We start from the raw sequence: 23,165 nt of genomic DNA on the forward strand, positions 1-23,165 counted from the left end.
TATAACCTCTCACATGTAGTAATATGCCATTAACTCTTGCAGAATTATGCATTTCTTGCAGTAAAATTATACCAACATTTTTAATTTTGTCTTGGGAACAGGAATGGAGAAATATTATTTCATTATTTCAGCATCTTTTGAGAAATGGGAATACACATGTAATGTGTTATCTTTGACACTGTTATGCAAGCAGACAGTATTTCAACCACAAAAATATGCACCCAAGAGGAACTGAATGAAGTCAGAAACATGTTTTATTGTTTTCTCAGGTTTTTTCCCATTAAAACCGGTCAAACTGATGACATTTAGACATTTTGCACAGGACCAATCTTTCCACCGCTCCCCGCCGGTAGGCTCCGCTATAATGTCCAGTGCAGAGTATGAGCACAATAAATTATTATGGAATCATGGTGGATCAAACTGCGCAGGTAGCCGACTTTTTGAAGTGATTTGTTTGACATCACACAAACACCTATGATATGCGAAACTGAGCCTGCGCATACCGTGAAAAAACGTAAAGGCAAATATTATTATACCTAAACCTCATTGTTATCTGTGGTAAAGGGGATAAGATGGTTACATGCCACAGTATCCCGTCTAAAATCAGCATACCCCAGTCATCTTATCCGAGTTTCTCATAACTGGGATAAAACTTTTTGGGGTTATTGTAAACGGGATGTGATGTTTATATGACAACTCAAAATTCGAATACTTCAGTACCCGAATAATAACGGGACATTGGTCTGCATGTAAAGGTGTTCAGTGACTTCGCTAACACCAAACCGCAGGCTGGTCTGGTTGGCCTATTTCAAAAGCGTTCTTGGAAGTCTCGCGATGTTGCGCGTATGGGTTTAGAAACTGTGTTACTATCTTGAACGCAACCCTGCTTACGACCGGAAGTGATGTAAAACTAATGAGTCACATTTTGTTCCGAAAACAGCGGTCTCCAGGTCAGAGAGTTTGTTTTTGAAGTATTTCTTGAGATTTTGGTAAATTTTCACAAAATACTTGACGATACTCATGTTTATCTATGACGTATATCAGTAAAGCAAGGATTTAATCTGTCCGCTAATCTACAAAAGATCTGCCACTGTAACTAGCTAGCTAAGGTTAGCTATTTCGATGATTGGTTAGATAATTTAGCTAACAAATGTAATGTAAAAAGGACCTGCGTCTTCCGTTTGTAATCAAGCTAGTGCAGAAGGCTATGGCGTGCACTTTGGAAAAGGTTCTTGGCGATGCTCGCACGCTGCTTGAGAGGCTCAAAGAGCACGACACGGCGGCGGAAGGACTGATCGAGCAGTCTGGAGCGCTCAGCCAGAAGGTTCAGGGCATGAGAGAGGTGGGGAATGCCCTTCCAGACAAGGTACATTTGGTTGCTGCTATCTTTCGAGCTTGCTGAATACGTATCTAGTATTTTTTTTAATGGCATATAGATGAGAGCCTTGGGATTTATCTGTTCACTGTTCCCCTAGTACATGGAGGACAGTTCCGAGATACAGGAGTTGTCAAAGTACAAGCCTCACGTCCTGTTAACGCAAGAGAATACCCAAATAAAGGAACTACAGCAAGAAAACCGAGGCAAGACACAATTCATATGTTTTAATCACTTTAATATTTTATTCTACCCCACTTTGTCTCAATCAAATGTAATTCGGTGTCAAATGTTTGCAGCATGAGAAAAACAACATCTGTTAATATATTACACCAATGTATGTGTCACATATTTGAGGCACAGAAATGACTGGTAAATGTGTTAAATCTCCACAGAACTGTGGCTGTCTTTGGAGGAGCACCAGTATGCGCTAGAATTGATCATGGGTAGATACCGCAAGCAAATGCTACAGCTTATGATGGAAAAGAAGGAGCTGGACACAAAGCCTGTTCTTAGCCTTCATGAGGACCATGCCAAGGTACACACCCTTTCTGTCTACTCAGAATGAATGTAATAACATTTGACATTGACTCTGTTTTTATCATGTAATAAATGTATTAGCTATGTGTCGTGTTTTATTTGTTTGAATTTGTATTATCATGAAGGAAGTGCAAAGCCAACTGGAGCGGATATGCGAGATGGGTCAGGTGATGAGAAGAGCTGTTCAGGTGGATGACCAGCACTACTGCTCTGTGCGAGAGAGGCTTGCCCAGCTAGAGGTAAAAAATGGTTAAATCAAGCAAATTACTATTTTTATTATTATCTATGACTCTGGGTCAGGGTAAATAAAAATACTATTTATCAACCCATGGCCAATATTCTCATGCATTTAGATTGAAAACAAGGAGCTGCGAGATCTACTGACCATTAGTAAGAGTTCTGTGAGGCCACAGAAGGAAGACTCCAGCCAATCAGCGACAGAGGAAGAAGCCGAACCGGGGACCAATCAGTGATGGAATCGATGGAGAAGATCTCAGTTGCATACTCCTCGCATCCTCTCCTTGTCTCCTTCTCAAAACCCTTTGGATGAGAAAGCCAGAGATCCCGCCCCTCTGACATTCTCCTCCAGTGGGTTTTGAGGAGAGAGGACAGGAGGAGTATGCAATTGAGAACTTCCCATAGAGAGGAGTTTGGATTGTTCATGGAGAAGAACAGTTCTCCAGGGCCACAAGACAGGGTTGATTACATTTTCACCACCGGTCACCCCTTCCCTTTAAGACAAAGTCCATGTTTTGTGTTGTTAGTTACCATTTAATATATATTTCCAAAGGTGCTCCTGCTGCCCAATGAAGCACTGTAAAGGCGCAGAGAAGAGAGAATACTGTTTTTTGTCAGGAAAGATTAGCTCCTGTAAAACAGTTTTAGTATAGAGGGTGAACTTTTGCATTGGCCAAAGAGAATCACATTTGCTTTTTATGGCATGGTCTCTAGCTTTTCATTTTGAGTCATTTGTTCAAATGTACTTGCAAAATTGTAGAAATAATCATGTGGTCAATTCACGGGAAACCAAATGCCAACTCCCCACATGGTTTAGCAAATGTTATGCTGTCAAAATGCAAGTCTTGATGTTTATTCCCCTGGGCTTGATATGACCTCTTGTTGTCTCCAAATGTTTAAAATCAAATTGCGTTTTTCACATGTGCTTACTTATGGGCCCTTAACCAACAATGCAGACTTTAAAAAAAGTAAGAAATGCAGTCAGTCAATTTTCAGTCTGACTTGCTTGTAGCAGATTAACAGTTTGTATCTGTATGTAATTATCTGCTACTTTAGAACTATTTGAAATATTTTGTTAATGTCTGTAATTCATGTGTAAAAATATATATATTTTTCATGTCTGGTATAATACTTACATAATGAGTCAGTGTGTGAGTGTAACATGTTCTAGACATTAGCGTTTGACCATAACTTTGATTTGAGGGGCTCTTTTTTTCTCTTTTTTTTTAACAATCCAACAGCTTGACGGACTGTTAAATTGTATATGACATTGTCATCTCAGGAAACTTTCTTGTCATTATTGCAAAAGTGAGCTGTAATTTCTTCAATGCTTTGATGAGTGAATTTATTAATTTGATGTGTCAAATAAATAGTAATCAAATGCCTAATTTTACTGATTTTATTTTTACAGCAAAAGGAAATGCGGACATTGCAAGATATGGAGCACTTGCTTGATGGATAGATTTGGTGAAAATGTCTCTTTACTCAGGATGACAAAAATGTTCTTTGAATTTCCCAGTTCACTCAAAAGTAATGGCGATCTGAAATTTGGGGCTTTTGCTCGATGGAGACATTGCTTTTAGGTCTTCAATTAAAACGAGCTATCGTGAGATTTAGGTTATGGCTCCAGAATCCAGGGACTGCGTTTGACATTTTTAGCAAGAAAAAAAGTTAGTCATGCCAGGAAAAAGCTCTCGCAGAGAGTGCCAACAAACTTGGTAAATAACCCAATTTGTTCCAGAACGTTAGCTACGTTCTGCTTTGCCAGATAATAAAAGCATGTGCATGTCTTGATTTGCTGGCTAGCTATCTAGCTGTCACTTACTGCTAGCTAGGTCTACTAAAGACTAGTATTGTAGTAGCCAGCCATCCTATTGTCATTATATAGCTATTATAGTAACACAGTAATTTACACCCACTATCAGTCCAGCTAGTATGCAGGATGTGCTTAACCATAACCATATATTTTGCTAGTAGCAGACATCTAATGACATGTCTCACTATATTGCTGCTACCTACCTGTCAGTGTCGGTCCAAAAGGGTGTTGGGCTGCATAAGAGTAGCCTAATATTTCCTAATATTTTGAAGAAAGCTTGGAGTGAAATTTGCTATGATAATTTTATTGCTCCCTGGCACAACCCCAATATGGGGGGTCTGAAAATGTTACTGTTTTAAAGCTAATTTCCTGCAATTCTATGTATTTTTATATGGTTTACGCCTATGATCTGAATACAGATACATTGTATTCAGGATGCTTTGAACATTAAATGAACAATCAAAATTGTATCACTTTCTTACTTAGTGATTTTTGGGGGATACAATTTAAAGTATGCACATATTTATTTGACACATTTTTTAGGTTGTTTGAAATTAGATGGGGAGACACTAATGTGAGAAACAGTGTGAAGGTTTGAAGCAGGGATTGATTCCTGTTCTCAGGTGGAAAGTTGTATGCAACATGTCGGGGAGTGTTACCACTACACCAAGGCTCTGCACAGGAAATAATAATATTAATGGTTGATGGCAGTGGGTAACCAAACATAGATTGCAGTCTCCTTGTCCATAGACTGATTTCAAGGTAAGCACAGATTTTTTTTGTAATTTGGATGAATTCTTTAAAATAGGTCTGGAAGAAAATCCTGCTTACGCTCCATGAGTGTTGGCCACGCCTGATTTATGTTTCCCAGGTGCTGGGTGTTTAAATATGCTTCTCTGGCATTAGCACCTAATTCTAATGTTATAATGTTGTTATAATGTTATGTTGTTATAATGTTGTTATAACAATGAATTTCTCAAAATCACTCAACCTTCAAGAAAATGTTTATGAGTATCAATATTCAGGTAGTTATACAAATAAATACATTTTAATTAAGTGATAATGCCAGAGAAGCCGGTGTTTGGGGTATATATTGGCATGGGTGTTGTTCTCTCGGGCCGGCAAACCGTACCAATATATCCTCCAAACACCGGCATCGAGGGCATTATAACTTTAATACAATGGGGTACTAATATTAAAATAATTATTTACATATTTTCATAAATGTTTTTCTTTTGATGAATTTATTCATACTATTTCATCCCACAAGATATAGTCCCGACATAAATCTAGGGTTGCTAGCCAAACTGGCTGGTAGTTTGTTCTATTGGTTAGGTTGCCAGAGACGCGACCCAGTCTTTAAGTCTTTTTTTTTGTATCTATGGACGCGACCCAATCATTCGTACTTTCTAAATGTTCTATTGCCATACTGGCTGTCAACGTTCTTATCCCTTGCTTGCTAGCTAGCCAAATACGGCTAACTTACAGTCACGTCAAACAGTGCAGCCAGAATAACAACAAAGTAGCCACTTTCTTTTATGCTGTTTTCTAGTGACATTTATTTGGCATATTGTTCTTTTATTTAACCTTTATTTAACTAGACAAGTCAGTTATGAACAAATTCTTATTTACAATGACAGCCTACCAAAAGGCCCCCTGCGGGGATGGGGGCTGGGCTTAAAAAATAAAATAGAGGACAAAACACACATCACGACAAGAAAGACACCACAACACTACATAAAGCGATACCTAAGACAACAACATAGCGTGGCAGCAACACATGACAACACAGCATAGTAGAAACACAACATGACAACATGGTAGCAACACATGGTAGCAGCACAAAACATGGTACAAACATTATTGGGCAAATACAACAGCACAAAGGGCAAGAAGGTAGAGACAATAATACATCAGGCGAAGTAGCCACAACTGTCAGTAAGAGTGTCCATGATTGAGTCTTGAATGAAGAGATGGAGATAAAACTGTCCAGTTTGAGTGTTTTTTGCAACTTGTTCCAGTCGCTAGCTGCAGCGAATTGAAAAGAGGAGCGACCCAGGGATTTGTGTGCTTTGGGGACCTTTAACAGAATGTGACTGGCGGAACGAGTGTTGTACGTGGAGGATGCAGTAGGTATCTCAGATATGGGGGAGTGAGGCCTAAGAGGGTTTTATAAATAAGAATCAACCAGGGGGTCTTGAGACGGGTATACAGAGATGACCAGTTTACAGAGGATTATAGAGTGCAGTGATGTGTCCTATATGGAGCATTGGTGGTAAATCTGATGGCTGAATGGTAAAGAACATCTAGCCTCTCGAGAGCACCCATACCTGCCGATCTATAAATTACGTCTCCGTAATCTAGCATGGGTAGGATGGTCATCTGAATCAGGGTTATTTTGGCAGCTCGGGTGAAAGAGGAGTGATTACGATAGAGGAAACCAAGTCTAGATTTAGCCTTAGCCTGCAGCTTTGATATGTGCTGAGAGAAGGACAGTGTACCGTCTAGCCATACTCCCAAGTAATTGTATGAGGTGACTACCTCAAGCTCTAAACCCTCAAAGATAGTAATCACACTGGTGGGGAGAGGGGCATTCTTCTTACCAAACCACATTACCTTTGTTTTAGAGGTGTTCAGAACAAGATTAAGAGCAGAGAAAGCTTCTTGGACACTAAGAAAGCTTTGTTGTAGAGCGTTCCACACAAAATCCAGGGAGGGGCCAGGGGAGTATAAGACTTTATCATCTGCATATAAATGGATTAGAGAGCTTCCTACTGCCTGAGCTATGTAGTTGATGTATATTGGGAGAGCGTGGGGCTTACGATCGAGCCTTGGGATACTCCCTTGCTGACAGGCAGTGGCTGAGAGCAGATGTTCTGACTTTATACACTGCAGTCTTTGAGAAAGGTAGTTAGCAAACCAGGCTAAAGACCCCTCAGAGACACCAATACTCCTTAGCCGGCCCACAAGATTGGAATGGTCTACCGTATCAAAAGCTTTGGCCAAGTCAATAAAAATAGCAGCACAACATGGCTTAGAATCAAGGGCAATGGTGACATCATTTAGGACCTTTAAGGTTGCAGTGACACATCCATAACCTGAGCGGAAACCAGATTGCACACCAGAGAGAATACTATAGACATCAAGAAAGCCAGTCAGTTTATTATTGACAAGTTTTTCCAACACTTTTGATCAACAGGGCAAAATAGAAATTGGCCTATAACAGTTAGGATCAGCTTGATCTCCCCATTTAATTAAATAAAGGACGCACCGTGGCTGCCTACCAAGCAATAGGAACCTCCCCAGAGAGGAGAGACATGTTAAAAAGGTCAGCGATAGGCTTGGCGATGATAGGGGCAGCAACCTTAAAACTTCTTATGGCTGCAGGGCGGTGCCGGTACACTTATGACAACAGCCACTTCAAGTGCAGGGCGCGAAATTCAAAAGATATATATTTTTTAAATATTTAACTTTCACACATTAACAAGTCCAATACAGCAAATGAAAGGTACACATCTTGTGAATCCAGCCAACATGTCCGATTTTTAAAATGTTTTACAGCGAAAACAGCACGTATATTTATGTTAGCTCACCACCAAATACAAAAAAGGACAGACATTTTTCACAGCACAGGTAGCATGCACAAAGCCAACCTAACTAACCAAGAACCAACCAAACTAACCAACTTCATCAGATGACAGTCTTATAACATGTTATACAATAAATCTATGTTTTGTTTGAAAAATGTGCATATTTCAGGTATAAATCATAGTTTACATTGCAGCTACAATCAGAAATTGCACCGAAAGCAGCCATAATAATTACAGACACCAATGTCAAATACCTAATTACTCATCATAAAACATTTCTGAAAAATACATAGTGTACAGCAAATGAAAGACAGGCATCTTGTGATTCCAGCCAATATTTCCGATTTATTAAGTGTTTTACAGCGAAAACACAATATAGCGTTATATTAGCTTACCACAATAGCCAGAAAGACAAGCCATTTCCCAGCAGTAAAAGTTAGCGATCGTAACAAACCAGCAAAGGATATATAATTTTTGACTAACCTTGATATTCTTTATCAGATGACAGTCCTATAACATCAGGTTATACATACACTTATGTTTTGTTCGAAAATTTGCATATTTAGAGCTGAAATCAGTGGTTACACATTGTGCTAACTTAGCTACTTTTTCCACAACGTCTAAACAGCAACGATATTTTTCTGACACGTTTTCTGACACACATATTCTGACCAAATAGCTATTCATAAACATAACTAAAAAATACACGTTGTATAGGAAATGATAGATCCATTAGTTCTTAATGAAATCGCAGTGTTAGAATTCGAAAAAATAACTTCATTACGACATCCAGCTTCGGTATAGCTGAGTACCCAAACGTTGGGCGCCGACGACTAGTTCACATGCACGACAGATATATGAAATAGCATCATAAAATGTTTCTTACTTTTGGTGATCTTCCATCAGAATGTTGGACAAGGTGCCCTTTGTCAAGAACAATCGTTGTTTGGATTTAGAACGTTCATTTTCCCTCTTGATTTAGCAAGCGTGCTAGCCAAGTGGCTCGAATCTCTCCATGTCAACAAACGGAAGAGAACGGAACACGGCAAAACTCCCGAAAAATGTTCAATAATCTGATGAAACTATATTGAAGAAACATACTTTACGTTGATATGGTCACATGTATCAAATAAAATCAAAGCCGGAGATATTAGTCGCCTATAACGGAAGCTAAACAGAAGGCAAATCCAAGTCCCCTTTCGCGCCTCCAGAAAACAGGAAATGGGCGGACACGTCATACAAAGAGCCCGTATTCCACTTCAGACCAAGATAACACTAAATTTCTTCTCTCACCGCCTCTTGACATCCAGGGGAAGGTCTATGAAGTGCACGTATACTCTTACGTATCATGCCCATTTATAGGCAGGAAGTAGAACAGAGCCCCAATTTCAGACTTTCCACTTCCTGGTCAGGAAGTTTGTGCCAAATGAGTTCTGTTTGACTCACAGATATAATTCAAACGGTTTTAGAAACTAGAGAGTGTTTTCTATCCAATAGTAATAATAATATGCATATTGTACGAGCAAGAATTGAGTATGAGGCCGTTTGAAATGGGCACCTTTTATCTGGCTACTCAATACTGCCCCTTCAGCCCAAACAGGTTAAAGAAGAAAGGGTCTAAACCATCTGACCCAGATGTTTTTTGGGGGTCTAGTTTAAGGAGCTCCTATAGCACTCAGTGACCGTCTGCAGGGAGAAACTTTATAGCAGGGCAGGGGAAAAAGAGAAGGGGTGGGAGATGAAGAAATGTTAGACGGCAAGGAGGTATGGCTGAGTCAAATAGAAATCCTGACTTAATGAAGTGGTGATTAAAGATCTCAGCCATGTGCTCCTTGTCAGTAACAACCACATCATCAACATTAAGGGACATGGGTAGCTGTGAGGAGGAGGGTTTATTCTCCAGGTCTTTAACCGCTTTCCAGAATTTCTTGGGGTTAGACCCACAGAGAGAGAACTGCTCCTCAAAGTAACTAACTTTGACCTTCCGGATAGCCTGAGTGCACTTATTTTTAATTTGCCTGAACGAGAGCCAGTCAGCCTGAGTATGTGTGTGCCTTTCGCCAAATGGAATTCTTGAGGTGGAGTAACTCTGCCAGATCACGGTTGAACCAGGGGCTGAACCTATTTTTAATGATCATTTTCTTTATGGGGGCGTGTTTGTTAACAATACCACTGAAGATATAAAAAAAAAGAAGGTCCAAGTGTCTTCGACAGAGGGGATCAAGCTGATTCTATACCAATTTACAGAGGCCAGGTCATGAATGAAGGCTTGCTCATTCAAGTTTTTTTAGCAGGTGTCTATGACAAATCAGGACAGGTCGTTTCACTGAGCAGCCATTACGAACACAGGCTGTAAAACAGTTATCACTAAGGTCATTACAGAAAACACCAGACTGATACCTACCACCAGACTGATACCAGGATTATTTGTGAGAATAACATCGAGGAGAGTAGCCTTTTCTGGGTATTTGGAGTCATGCCTTGTGGGATTGGTAATAACCTGAAAAAGATTTATATAGTCCCATTGCTTTCGGACTTGGTCAGGTGGTTTAAGCATGTCCCAGTTTAGGTCACCTAGCAGGACAAATTCAGACTTAGTGTAAGGGGCCAGGAGAGAGCTTAGGGCATTTAGGATACAGGCCAGTGCTGATGGTGGACGATAACACCCAGCAACAGTGAACAAAGAGCTATTTGAAAGTTTAATGCTTAAAACCAGCAAATCAAATTGTTTAGGGACAGACTTGGTGGAGACAACCGACCACTGAAGGTGTTCCTTGGTAAAGATTGCCACTCCACCCCCTTTGGAAGATCTGTCTTGCTGAAAAAGGTTATAACCAGAGACGTTAACATCACTGTTCAAAACACTCTTTTTTAACCACGTCTCAGTAATGACCAACACATCTGCATTGGAGCTGTGAACCCACACTTTCAATTGATCAATTTTAGGTAATAAGCTTCTAGTGTTAACGTTCAGAAAATCCAGGCGTATAAAATGTGCTCCCTCGTAAATAAGCCTGTAACTTAACAAAATGTGGAAAAAGTCAAGGGGTCTGAATACTTTCCGAATGCACTGTATAATATCCATAAATAATTATGCTGATTCATGATTTCGACTAGCTGAAAAAATCTGCCTGCCTGCCTGTCTCATCCCAACTCCCGACACGTTCATTACTATGGGCCAGCTGGAGATCGAATTTGAATATTGAAACAATGTTGCAAATGTTGGAGAGACAGACAGCAAGAATTATACAAATCTTCGCTGTTGAAAACTAAATGTTAGTCCAAAATAAATGTGAGATAATGTCTAGATGCTTTATATTGCCCAGCCAGGCAATATATTATTTGCCTGGCTGGGCTGATGAGACAGTGGATTGCACAATCAGATGGAACAGTGTAAATAGGCATTTTAACGTCATAGATTTAGCGGGTGGTAATTTGTGAAATAGACACCAGCTGGAATGCGGTTTTAAACAATCAGCATTTAGGATTAGACACACCCATTGTATAATTAATTGTATGAAGAGTGCCTTGGTCCTCCTTTCTTTTTGGTTTATGCCTACTAGTTGAAGGTCCTTGCCATCATCTTACTCTATATAGACAAAATATGATGTGTTTATGAGTTGTGAGTCCCCCTACCATCTATGCCTAGCATGTGTACAATATTAAAATGACAAATTATATTTGAGGCCTGGAGTATTCAATATCCAATGCTTTTTTGTATGACTTATTCAGAACTGTCCATGAATGGCTGCAAAAATACATAGCCTCATAATTAATTCTCAAAGACTCAAGTAGGCATATCAGATTTCAAATATGTGATTACACTGGCAAAATTGGGAAGAAATTGAATAATAAAATACGTGTGGAGAATAAGAGCAGTGTTCTTGCTGACAAGCACACTAATTACCCAATATTTTTGCACATTGGTCCAATGATCAGACTAAATAAAGTAAATAGATAATAAAATCTCCTGAAGACAAGATGACATAAATCTGCCCTGTCTACTCCCGCTCCTCCGCTCCACCGCTCGATGTCGCCGGTTTACTAACCACCGGTCCGGGGGAACCATCATTACGCGCACCTGGCATTCATCATTACTCGCACCTGCACTTCATCATTAGGCACACCTGGACTCCATTACCTCACTCATTACTCCCCTTTATCTGGCACTCCCTTAGGTCCTTTCCCCAAACAGTATTGTTTCTGTTTTTCATGTCTAGACGCTACGCCTACGTTGTATCGTTCCATGTTATATTAAACTTACCACCTGTTTCTCGACTCCCAGTGTCTACGTTACAGAATACTGCCTCACAAAATGGAAGCAGCAGCAAATCATAACATCTCCCAGACGGTCAACGAGCAGGGATCGTTACTTCGTCAATACCACGACCAGCTGGCACAACTGGGGATGGCTATGAAAGAGGTTGTTCGCAGTGTTCAACGTCTTGAACATACCCGAGAGGGGTTGCCTTCAACTAGCGGAGGATACTCTACCACCAGTCGACCCAGCATACCAGCAACCTGCCTAGGTCAGCAACGCCCGTTTGTCCCTCCCGGATAAATATGACGGCACCCCATCTACATGCCGTGGGTTCCTACTCCAGTGCTCTCTCTACTTTGCACACCAGATGGGAGCTCCTACCACCGAGAGGTGGTTGCTACGGTTATTTCCCTGCTGACTGGGCGGGCGTTGGAATGGGCCACGGCCATGTGGGAGAGAGGAGAGGTGCTGGATTCGTATGAGGGGTTCATGGCTCCGTCCAGAGGTATCTTCAATCATCCATCGGAGGGGCAGAGAGGGGGGTGAGCGTCTACTCTGACTACAGCAGGAGGATCAGACTGTTGCCGAGTATGCGCTCACCTTCCAGACAGTAGCAGCATCCAGGAGATGGAATGAGCTGTCGCTTCATACGCTATTTAGAAGAGGACTGCGTGAGGAGGTTCAGACGGAACTGGCCTGTCGAGACTACAACCTCTCCTTAGACGCACTCATCGCGATGGCCATCCGTCTGGATAACCTTCTTCGGGAGCGTCGGCACTCCAATCGCTTCTCTCCCTCCTTCAGTGAACACTTTGGATCAGAGCCTGAACCCATGGAGGTAGGGGTCACACGCCTCCCCGCGGTGGAGCGACGTAGACGGAGACAGCTGGGGCTTTATCTCTATTGTGGTTAAGGAGGGCTCCAGCAGTGTCCGGTACGTCCCAACTCGGGATCCACGAGAGCAGAGGGACGATCACGTGATCTTCCACCTCCTGGGGCAGGTGTGAGTATCCACTCTTCATCACTTTCTGCCCAACCCTTTTTGGTGTCAATCGCACTAGTTGACTGTCCTTCATGTACTGTATCTACAGCATTACTGGATTCTGGTGCCTCTCTCAACATCACCTCATACCCGCTCTCCTCTCCTTTTCCGGTTGAAGAACTCAATAATCGGCCATTAGGTTCCGGGACCATCACACACATCACCAAACCACTCACCCTCACCGTGGAGTCCATCCATCAGGAGAACATCCCCTTCTTCATCACCAGTGCACCAGCTCACAAGATCATCCTCTGCCTACCTTGGCTTCAACGCCACAACCCTACCATCTCATGGCCGAGGATGAAAATCACAGACTGGGCACCCGAATGCCGGAGGACCTGCTTCCCCGTCCCTTGTGGTTTCACGTCGGTTGAGAGTCCTGTGGTTGCCCTTGAGCCCGACATTCCAGAGGCATACCAGGACCTGTGGGAGGTATTTTCCAAAACCCGCACAACCTGTCTCCCTCATCGCCCCTGGGACTGTGCCAACGACCTGCTTACAGGCTCTGCGCAGATGCATCTACCCTCTGTCGGTGGCTGAAACTCAGGCCATGGAGGAAGGAGCACAACAAGGTTTTATCCGCACGTCCACTTCTTCTGCGTTGGCAGGTTTCTTCTTCGTGGTCAAGAAGGATTGAGGGTTACGCCAATGTATTGATTACAGAGTACTCAATGAAATCACCACCAAGTACCGTTACTTCCCTGCTAAAACATACTCTAGGACTGTCTGCTTGCTGAAAATCATCAAACCAGGGGACTAATGCAAGTGTGGATTAAATCGACTTTAGTACATGCTGTCAAAAGGTTGCATTCTGCAATAGGGACGGGAGTAACAGCAATCTAATTTTGTTAACAACATTGTATATGAAACAGTGCTACCGTCTCTTTTACAATTTTATAAACTCAGCGGAGAACGTTCTCTCTCTCCATTCAGCTCCACTCTCCTAATCTTGAGGGGCGTTTCTTTAAAATGCACATCCAATTCCCTTGATCCCTTACATAACTAGACCAATCGTATGCTTAAATGTGCTGCGGGTCACAGTGCTGTGGTAAGACAGGACAATGATAGAGGTTCCGCTCGTGATGTTAAATTGCAGGCGCAGATGCTACAATTTGGAGCACTGTTGAAATGTTAATGCACACTATACAGTGGACTGTTTAAAAAATAAACACAGTACTTTTCAATACGTGAGATATAAGAGGCTGTGAGAGTGTCAAATACATGTGTCTCACGGCTAATGCGTGAGAGTTCGCAGCTCTGTATTTCTCAAGTCGTTGGATATTAATTTACATTTTCTAGCTAAATGTGTAAAAGAAAGTAGGATACTCTGGCACTATGCAATGCTTTCATTATTTAACCTATTTGACGTGCATTGGTGGTGACATTAAAAGGTAACTCTCAACTCCAATTTTCGCCTTTGCCCAACCACTTCAAATAAAAAATCCCTTCAGGTGAGAAGTGGGGGGGAATTTATCATAAATATTCATTTAGGGGGTGGGTAAACATAGTTGTACCTGCATACATACAAAAAGTCCACTGGCACACAAAAAAAAAAATGATGTGCATCGGGAGCAAATACGGCTCAAATCACAGCCATTGAACTATGAGCAAACTGTCTTACCGGACTGCACCACCAATCTATCGAATGCCGATTGGGTCTTCGCTTGTCCCAAAAAATGTATGTCTGATAACTCTGAGGACATTGTGAATAAAGCACTTGGGTACTGAGTAGACTGATACCCCATTTCACTGATCCACAATCCTTAGGTCAGGCTGTACAGTGCAATATGAATGTCAATACGCACAATACGCTTCTCTATATTCCTGAATGGATCGAACGGCACCTTCTGGTAAGAGTAGGGGGGGGTTATGTTTCATAAACAATTCCTGGTGTATCGAAGTTGAAGGCATTGCGAGCTCTCCGGGCGACCAGGTGCTTTCGCTCTCCGAGGCTGGCGTGAGGAAAACTATCAAAAAAGTGAATACTCACAAAGCCGCCGGCCCAGATGGCATCCCTGGACGTGTCCTCCGTGTGTGCTGACCAGCTGGCGGGTGTCTTCTCGGGCATCTTACACATCCCTGTCCCAAGATGTAGTCCCTACCTGTTTTAAGGAGACCACCATCTTCACAGTGCCCAAGAAAAACAAGGTGACATGCCCAAATGAGTATCGCCCTGTCGCACTCACTTCGGTCATCATGAAGTGCTGGTCATGGACCACGTCAAGTCCAGTGTGCCAGGACCCACTCCAATTTACCTACCACTCCAACAGATCCGCAGAAGATGACATTTCCATTGCTATTCACACAGCTGTAACACATGTGGAGAAGAGGAACATCTATGTGAGAGTGCTGTTCATTGACTACAGTTCAGCATTCAACACTATTTGTCCCTCCAAGATCGACACCAAGCTTAGAGCCCTGGGTCTGGACACCACCCTCTGCAACTGGATCCTGGACTTCCTGATAGGTAAACCACTGGTTGTGAAGATTGGCAACAACACCCCCTCTTAGCACGGGGGCCCCCCAGGGGTGGGTCTTCAGTCCTCTGCTGTACTCCCTGTTCACCCATGACTGTGTGTCTTTACATGACACCAACTCCATCATCAAGTTTGCTGACAACACCACGGTTGTAGGCCTGATAACCAGCAACGACAAGTCAGCATACAGTATATGGAGGAGGAAAGTGAACTAGCATTGTGGTGTCATGACAACAACCTCTCCCTTAATGTCAGCAGATCAAATGAGTTGATTGTTGACTTCAGGACGCAGAGGAGGGAACATGCCCCGATCCACATCAATGGGACTGTAGTAGAGAGTCACGAGTTTTAGGTTCCTCAGCGTCCACATCCCCGAGGACTTGTCATGGACCAACAACTCCCCCACTCTTGTCAAGAGGGCGCAACAGTGTCCTTTCTTCCTAAGGCGGCTGAAGAAATTCTGCATACCGCCCCGGGTCATCTCCAAATACTACTAGTGCACCATCAAGAGCGTCCTGACCAGTTGCATCACGGCCTAGTACGGGAATTGCTCTGTCCACGACAGCAAAGACCTCCAGCGGGTGATGAAGATGGCCCAGTACATCACTGGGACTGTGCTTCCACCCATCCAGGACATCTACTCGAAATGGTGCTTGAAGGCACACAGCATCATCAAGGACCCCACACACCTCAGCTACGAGCTGATCTCTCCCTTACCGTCGGGCAGACTGTATCGGAGCATTAGATCTGATACCAACAGGCTCAGAACATTTCTATCTACAAGCCATCGGACTGCTGAACATTTGAACTGAACTGACCACCTGCTCTGATTATCCGCACCTTAGCACACATCACAACTGCTGCTACCAGACGGTTATTATACTGCTCAATTTATACACTTGCCCCCATCCCCCCCTTCCCAAATACATCTGTAAATATTGTACTATAAATTGTGTCTTCCTGTATTACACTTGCTCTAAAATGTTTATTCCACTGCCATTTACTTTATGTTCATATTCTTATTGTTGTTGCATAGTCGAGAAGGAATCTGCAAGTAAGGATTTCGTTGGATGATGTATACAATGCGTATCCCGTACAACTAATAAAACTTGAAACTATTTGTGTCAGGCCTGCTCCCGCTCTCCCTCTCTGGTGCTCGAGAACACCAGGCTGTCCTTCATTATGCAAACCTGTCACCATCATTATGCGCAGCAGCGCTCATTGGACTCACCTGGACTCCTTCGCTTTGTTGATTGCCCGGTCAATAACTGTTCCATGTGTCTGCATTTAATGTCGTTATGTGTTTATGTCCAGACGCTGTCCTGTCCTGTTCCATGTCCATCAACATTAAATGTTCACTCCCTATACCTGCTTCTTGTCTCTACCAGCGTCGACCCTTACAGAACACAGACACCACTAAAAAAAGCATCAGGGAGTTTTGGTTGGTGACATCGGGTCCGGGTGCTATCGCCGAGGGAACCGGGGGTGCCTCAGCTAGCTCGTCGGGCTTCCAAGCCTTAGCTGGCTCGGGAGGTCGTCTTGCCTTGGTGGGCTCGGCAGGCGCCCACCCCACGTCATGCTTCAGCCAGCCCATCAGGCTCCCACGCCTCAGCCGGCTCGCTAGGCTCCCACACCTCTGCCGGTTCGTCGGGCTTCTACGCCCCAGCCAGCTTGTCCAGCGTCCATGCCTCGGTCGGCCCGTCAGGCTCGCCCAGGTGGGACGCTGGGTGGCGACCCTAGAGGGGGGGTACTGTCACGCCTGCTCCCGCTCTCCCTCTTTGGGGCTCGAGGGCACCAGGCTGTCCTTCATTACGCACACCTGTCACCATCATTATGCGCAGCAGCGCTCATTGGACTCACCTGGACTCCTTCCCTTTGTTGATTGCCCGGTCTATAACTCTCTGCTTCCCGTTTGTTCCCTGTGTCTGCATTAATGTCATTATGTGTTTATGTCTAGACACTGTCCTGTCCTGTTCCATGTCCCTCGCCATTAAATGTTCACTCCCTGTACCTGTTTCTTGTCTCTACCAGCGTTGACCCTTACAATTTGTTTCCATTTGAATCACTTTCAAAGAGAGACTTTTATTTTGAAGGCGAACTGCAAATTCCACTATTGTGGCTAATCCTTATTGTGGCTAGCTTCACATAGGTGTCTTACCAGGTCCAGTCAAGTCACACTAGCCAGATGAAGCTAGATAGCTGCTTATAACATCAGGTTGGGGCAACAGGGATAGATAGATGGCTAGGTTGTTTAGTTCATTATCTAGCTAGTTAAAACCATGCTTTGGTTTTGAAAAGAACAGAGAGGAGAGGGCTGCCTCACGTAGGAAACTTTGCAGTATTTTTTTTCATGTATTATTTCTTATATTGTTAACCCAGAATTTTTAGGGTGTTATTACATACAGCCGAAAAGAGCTATTGGATATCAGAGCGGCGGTAACTCACCAACATTACAACCAGGAATACGACTTTCCCGAAGCGGATCCTTTGTTTGCACCCACCAGGGCAATTGAACTGATTCCAGAAGCCGACCCAAAACAACGCCAGCGGAGGAGAGGTACTCGGAGTGATCAGGGATTTTAACATACTCTGTTTCATGGAAACATGGCTCTCTCGAAATATACTGTCTGAGTCGGTCCAATCAGTTGGGTTCTCAGTTCATTGCGCAGACAGGAATAAATATCTCTCCGGGAAGAAGGAAGAAGGGCGGGGTTGTATGTTTCATGATTAACGACTCATGGTGTAATTGTGATTACATACAGCAACTCAAGTCATTTTATTCACCCGACCTAGAATACCTCACAATCAAATGCCTACCGTATTATCTCCCAAGATAATTTTCTTTGGTTATAGTCACGGTCATGTATATCCCCCCTCAAGCCAATAACACGACGGCCCCCAAGAACTTCACTGGACCTTATGCAAACTGGAAACCACATATCCTGAGGCTACATTTATTGTAGCTGGGGATTTTAACAAAGCAAATTTGAGAAAAAGGCTGCCGAAGTTCTATCAACATATCGACTGTAGTACTTGTGCTGCTAAAACACTCGACCACTGTTATTCCAACTTCCGCAAAGCCTACAAGGCCCTCCCCCGTCCTCCTTTCGGGCTAATCTTACCATGACTTCATTTAGCTCCACTCTTCCTATAGGCAGAAACTCAAACAGGAAGTACTCGTGCTAAGAACTTTTCAACACTGGTCTGACCAATCAGAATCAATGCTTCAAAATTGTTTTGATCACGCAGACTGGGATATGTTCCGGGTAGCTTCAGAGAATAATATCGCAGAATATACTGATACACTGACTGAGTTTATCAGGAAGATGTAGTACCCACTGTGACTATTAACCTAACCTAACCAGAAACCGTGGATAGATGGCAGCATTCGCGCAAAACTGAAAGCGCGAACCACCACATTTAACCATGTCAAGGTGACTGTGAATATGGAAGAATATAACCAGTGTAGTTATTCCCTCCGCAACGCAATCAAACAGGCAACACGTCAGTATAGAGACAAAGTGGAGTCGCAATTCAAAGGCTCAGACACGAGACGTATGTGGCAAGGTCTACAGACAATCACGGACTACAAAAGGAAAACCAGACATGTCATGAACACCGAGGTCTTCATCCCGGACAAGCTAAACAACTTCTTTGCCCGCTTTGAGGATAACACAGTGCCACCGACGTGGCCCGCTACCAAGGACTGTTGGCGCTCCTTCTCCGTGGCCGATGTGAGTAAGACATTTAAGCATGTTAACCCTCGCAAGGCTGCCGGCCCAGACAGCATCCCTAGCCGCGTCCTCAGAGCATGCGCAGACCAGCTGGCTGGTGTGTTACAGACATATTCAATCTCTCCCCATACCAGACTGATGTCCCCACATGCTTCAAGATGTCCATCATAGTTCCTGCACCCAAGAAAGCAAAGATAACTGAACTAAATGACTATCGCCACATAGCACTCACTTCTGTCATCATGAAGTACTTTGAGAGACTAGTCAAGGATCATATCACCTCTACCTTACCTGTCACCCTAGACCCACTTAAATTTGTTTACCGCCCCAATAGATCCACAGACGATGAAATCGCCACCACACTACACACTGCCCTATCCCATCTGGACAATAGGAATACCTATGTAAGAATGCTGTTCATTGACTATAGCTCAGTATTTAACACCATACTACCCTCCAAGGTCATCATTAAGCTCGAGGCCCTAGGTCTGAACCCCGCCGTGTGCAACTTAGTTCTGGACTTTCTAACGGGCCGCCCCTAGGTGGTGAAGGTAGGAAACAACACCTCCACTTCGCTGATCCTCAACACTGGGGCTCCACAAGGGTGCGTGCTCAGCCCCCTCCTGTACTCCTTGTTCACCCATGACTGCATGGCCAAGAACGCCTTCAACTCAATCATCAAGTTTGCAGACAACACAACAGTAGTAGGCTTGATTACCAACAATGACGAGACAGCCTACAGGGAGAAGGTGAAGGCTCTGGAAGTGTGGTGTCAGGAAAATAACTTCTCACTCAACAAAACTAAAAAGATGATTGTGGACTTTAGGAAACAGCAGAGTGAGCACACCCTTATCCATATCGACGGGACCGCAGTGGAGAAGGTGGAAAGCTTCAAGTTCCTTGGCCTACACATCACTGACAAACTCAAATGGTCCACCCACACAGACAGCCTGGTGAAGGAGGCGCAACAGCGCCTCTTCAACCTCAGAAGGCTGAAGGAATTTGGCTTGCCACCTTAAACCCTCACAAACTTTACAGATGCACAATTGAGAGCATTCTGTCGGGCTGTATCACCGCTTGGTAAGGCAACGGTACCGGCCAAAACTGCAGGGCTGCCCAATGCATCACCGGGGGCAAATTACCTGCCCTCCAGGACACCTACAGCACCCGATGTCACAGGGAGCTTAAAAGATCATCAAGGACAACAACCACCCCAGCCACAGCCTGTTCACCCCGCTATCATCCAGAAGGCGAGGTCAGTACAGGTGCATCAAAGCTGGGACCGAGAGATTGAAAACAGCTATCTCAAGGCCATCAAACTGTTAAATAGCCATCACTAGCACATAGAGGCTGCTGCCTACATACATAGACTTGAAATCACTGGCCACTTTAATAAATGGAACACTAGTCACTTGTCATAATGTTTACATATCTTGCAATACTCATCTCATATGTTTATACTGAATTCTATACTATTCTACTGTATCTTAGTCTATGTTGCTCTGACATTGCTCATCCATATATTTATATATTCTTAATTCCATTCCTTTACTTAGATTTGTGTGTATTGGGTATATGTTGGTAAATTGTTAAATATTACTGCACTGTCGAGCTAGAAACATAAGCATTTCGCTACACCCACAATAACATCTGCTTAACATGTGTATGTGACCAATAAAATTTGATTCGATTTTTACCTGGACACTCTTTCAAATGCTAACGTTTTAGCATTTGTGGCTCAAATCCAAAGCAAGTCAATGGTACCTATATTAACATTTTCACACTTCATATCCAAATTATCTATAAGTAACATGATTGAGTTACACAATACATTTTTATATACTTTAGGATCATTTTGACATGAACTGTGAAAATGCTAATATAGGTACCATTGACTTGCTTTGGATTTGTGCCACAAATGCAAAAAAGTTTGCATTTGAAACATTGGACAACAAAACCAGATCATGGATTGCTGTAATACCATGTCCATAGACTACTTACAGCAGTGGTATTCAATGTCGGGGTCGCGACCCACTGAGGGAAACTGCAGTGTGGTCACCGTAAATATATATTTTGGGATTTTAAGGTTACAAGTTTAAGTTTAAGGTTAATTTTAGGCTATTACATAGCCTAGATTGAAATAGCATTATTTTAATATTTTTTTCATTGGCCCAAGCATATCTACTTCTGAGAAATATTAAGGTCAGTATAAGAATCCTTGCACATTTCGTATTGAAGATATGGTACAAATGCATAGTATATTGGACCGATATTCAAGACCATATCGTGCATTAATGTTATTGTATAATGTACTGAGATGTAAATCCAAATGCAAACTAACTCCATTTTATCTTCACTATTTCCTCACAGGAGCAGTATCCACACGTCAGCGACGAACTGTCTTTTTTTGGTTGCCCATCATTTGCAATGATCTCCAGCCAGACTCATTTCTTTCTGTGGGTCGACCCTTCCATACTTACTAATTTCTACGTGCCTGAACAGGGAAATCTGTGTTTATTAAATAAAATAATCGTAAAATAAGGACAATTGAGGTTTTTGTGTGTCTTTGAAGGAAGACAAAATTACGTTGCCATGAGCAGCACCGCAGATATTGCCATAGCGAGATGCAATACTTCGCTCTCACACAGTCACATCTGCGTATGTGCAGGGATTCGCTTCACACTGTTAACGTAAACTAACCCCACTCCGTACAAATGTGCGCAACCGCAACATTCATACGAGGCTGCAAAGAAAACTAATGGGACTGTAGCGACTGTGTTGACTTCAAAATCGGGGGTGTGAACTAGGTTTCTATTCAAGCGTTGATCGACATGGTAATGGCTCTATAGTATGGAGAAAAGTTGAAAAAACGAACCCTCCGTTACATCGTGACGTGTCATGTCGTAGCGTACAGCACGCATATAGCAACTATTTCTGTCTTACAATCTCTCTCCACCAGGTGTAGCACTTCTCTCATCGTTTAAAAACAAGAAATGGACAGTGACTGGGGTAAGGGGGGATACCTAATAATTTTTTTTGCGTCATCATTGCATGCGATCATCATTCTCAAAGCCACTGTTTACTTCTAAGATCACTTTAGCACCGCCCTAAAAACCCGATTAAAATTCGACACAAACCTTCAAATAGGTATGTAATGACACATTATATAAACTCTTTATCGTGTTTTATTTTCATTTTAGAGGCGATAAGGTGATAAGTTGGACAGATCGAGTGAAAAAAAAAAAATACTGACACAATATCTCTCCTTCTCACTCTTACGCATTAGTTTCGCTTCCCCACCCGCCATTTTTAAAAAGACCCAACGTGGCTCATTGCCTGCTTGAATTATGCAGAAACGGGCAGCGTTTAGGTCATGTAATTGATTCTGTTGGAAAGGGGAGAAATTGTGCTTTACAATGGTATTGACATTACAGTTGATCTGGAAGTATTAAGTTTTTGGGGCACTAAAATAAGGGCAATTGTACGGACCAAGGCGATGTACGAGTTTACGTTACGTGGTAGTTACGGGAGCAAACCAGCGGAGAAGTTTAGCCTCGCGCTTCAGCGCTCTTATTGTTGCGGTAATTGACTCACTGTACTGTTTACTTTGTGCATCTAAGTCATATAACTTAATCTACCTTTAAAACATCTGATTAGATGTGTTGTGTTATATCATAGAGTGAACTGGAAGATACATCAACAATGCAAAACCGGCATTAATTTGTGTGGATACAAACACTTCCATGGAAGCACATTTTGTACTCATTAGCATTCAAGTGCCCTCCGACTAAGCCGACTAATTTACCTTGTCTTAGAATAAATTGTAAACGGTGTCAGAGAATCTGCATAATTGTCTGAAACACAATGTTCTTGACATCCTTGACTTTTACTTAGTCTATTGTTAAGATGTTAACATTGAGGGACAAAAGCTATTAGTAGTTCTGTGAAAAATGAAGCTTTATGCTATTATTAAATAAGTAAGTGGAATAAATTTGATAAACCACATATACCCACAGAATTGAATAGTACACAATTTCACAATTATATATACCATAAATGCTCTACAAAGAAAATATGAGTCAATACATTTCCA

At 42.7% G+C, this 23,165-nt stretch overlaps 1 protein-coding gene across 2 annotated transcripts; it reads left to right on the forward strand.

Moving 5' to 3' along the window:
- Positions 1-850: 850 nt before the first annotated feature.
- Positions 851-3,540, forward strand: sike1 (suppressor of IKBKE 1). 2 transcript variants are annotated; one of them, XM_055892467.1, is made up of 6 exons: positions 851-950; positions 1,193-1,366; positions 1,476-1,581; positions 1,771-1,913; positions 2,041-2,154; positions 2,269-3,540. In XM_055892467.1, the coding sequence occupies exons 2-6, from the start codon at positions 1,208-1,210 to the stop codon at positions 2,386-2,388; spliced, it is 642 nt and encodes a 213-aa protein (XP_055748442.1). In that variant the 5' UTR covers positions 851-950; positions 1,193-1,207; the 3' UTR covers positions 2,389-3,540. The 2 variants fall into 2 exon arrangements, with proteins under 2 accessions (XP_055748442.1, XP_055748443.1); XM_055892468.1 differs by having other exon boundaries at positions 894-989.
- The last annotated feature ends 19,625 nt before the right edge of the window (positions 3,541-23,165 follow it).

Source organism: Salvelinus fontinalis, chromosome 31 (assembly GCF_029448725.1).
Source record: "Salvelinus fontinalis isolate EN_2023a chromosome 31, ASM2944872v1, whole genome shotgun sequence".
Lineage (NCBI taxonomy): Eukaryota > Metazoa > Chordata > Actinopteri > Salmoniformes > Salmonidae > Salvelinus > Salvelinus fontinalis.

Coding starts and splice junctions, on each gene's coding strand:
- sike1 (XM_055892467.1), top strand. CDS start 1,208: ATGGCGTGCACTTTGGAAAAGGTTCTTGGCGATGCTCGCACGCTGCTT. Junction 1,367..1,475: donor GGAATGCCCTTCCAGACAAG/GTACATTTGGTT, acceptor CTGTTCCCCTAG/TACATGGAGGACAGTTCCGA. Junction 1,582..1,770: donor ACTACAGCAAGAAAACCGAG/GCAAGACACAAT, acceptor AAATCTCCACAG/AACTGTGGCTGTCTTTGGAG.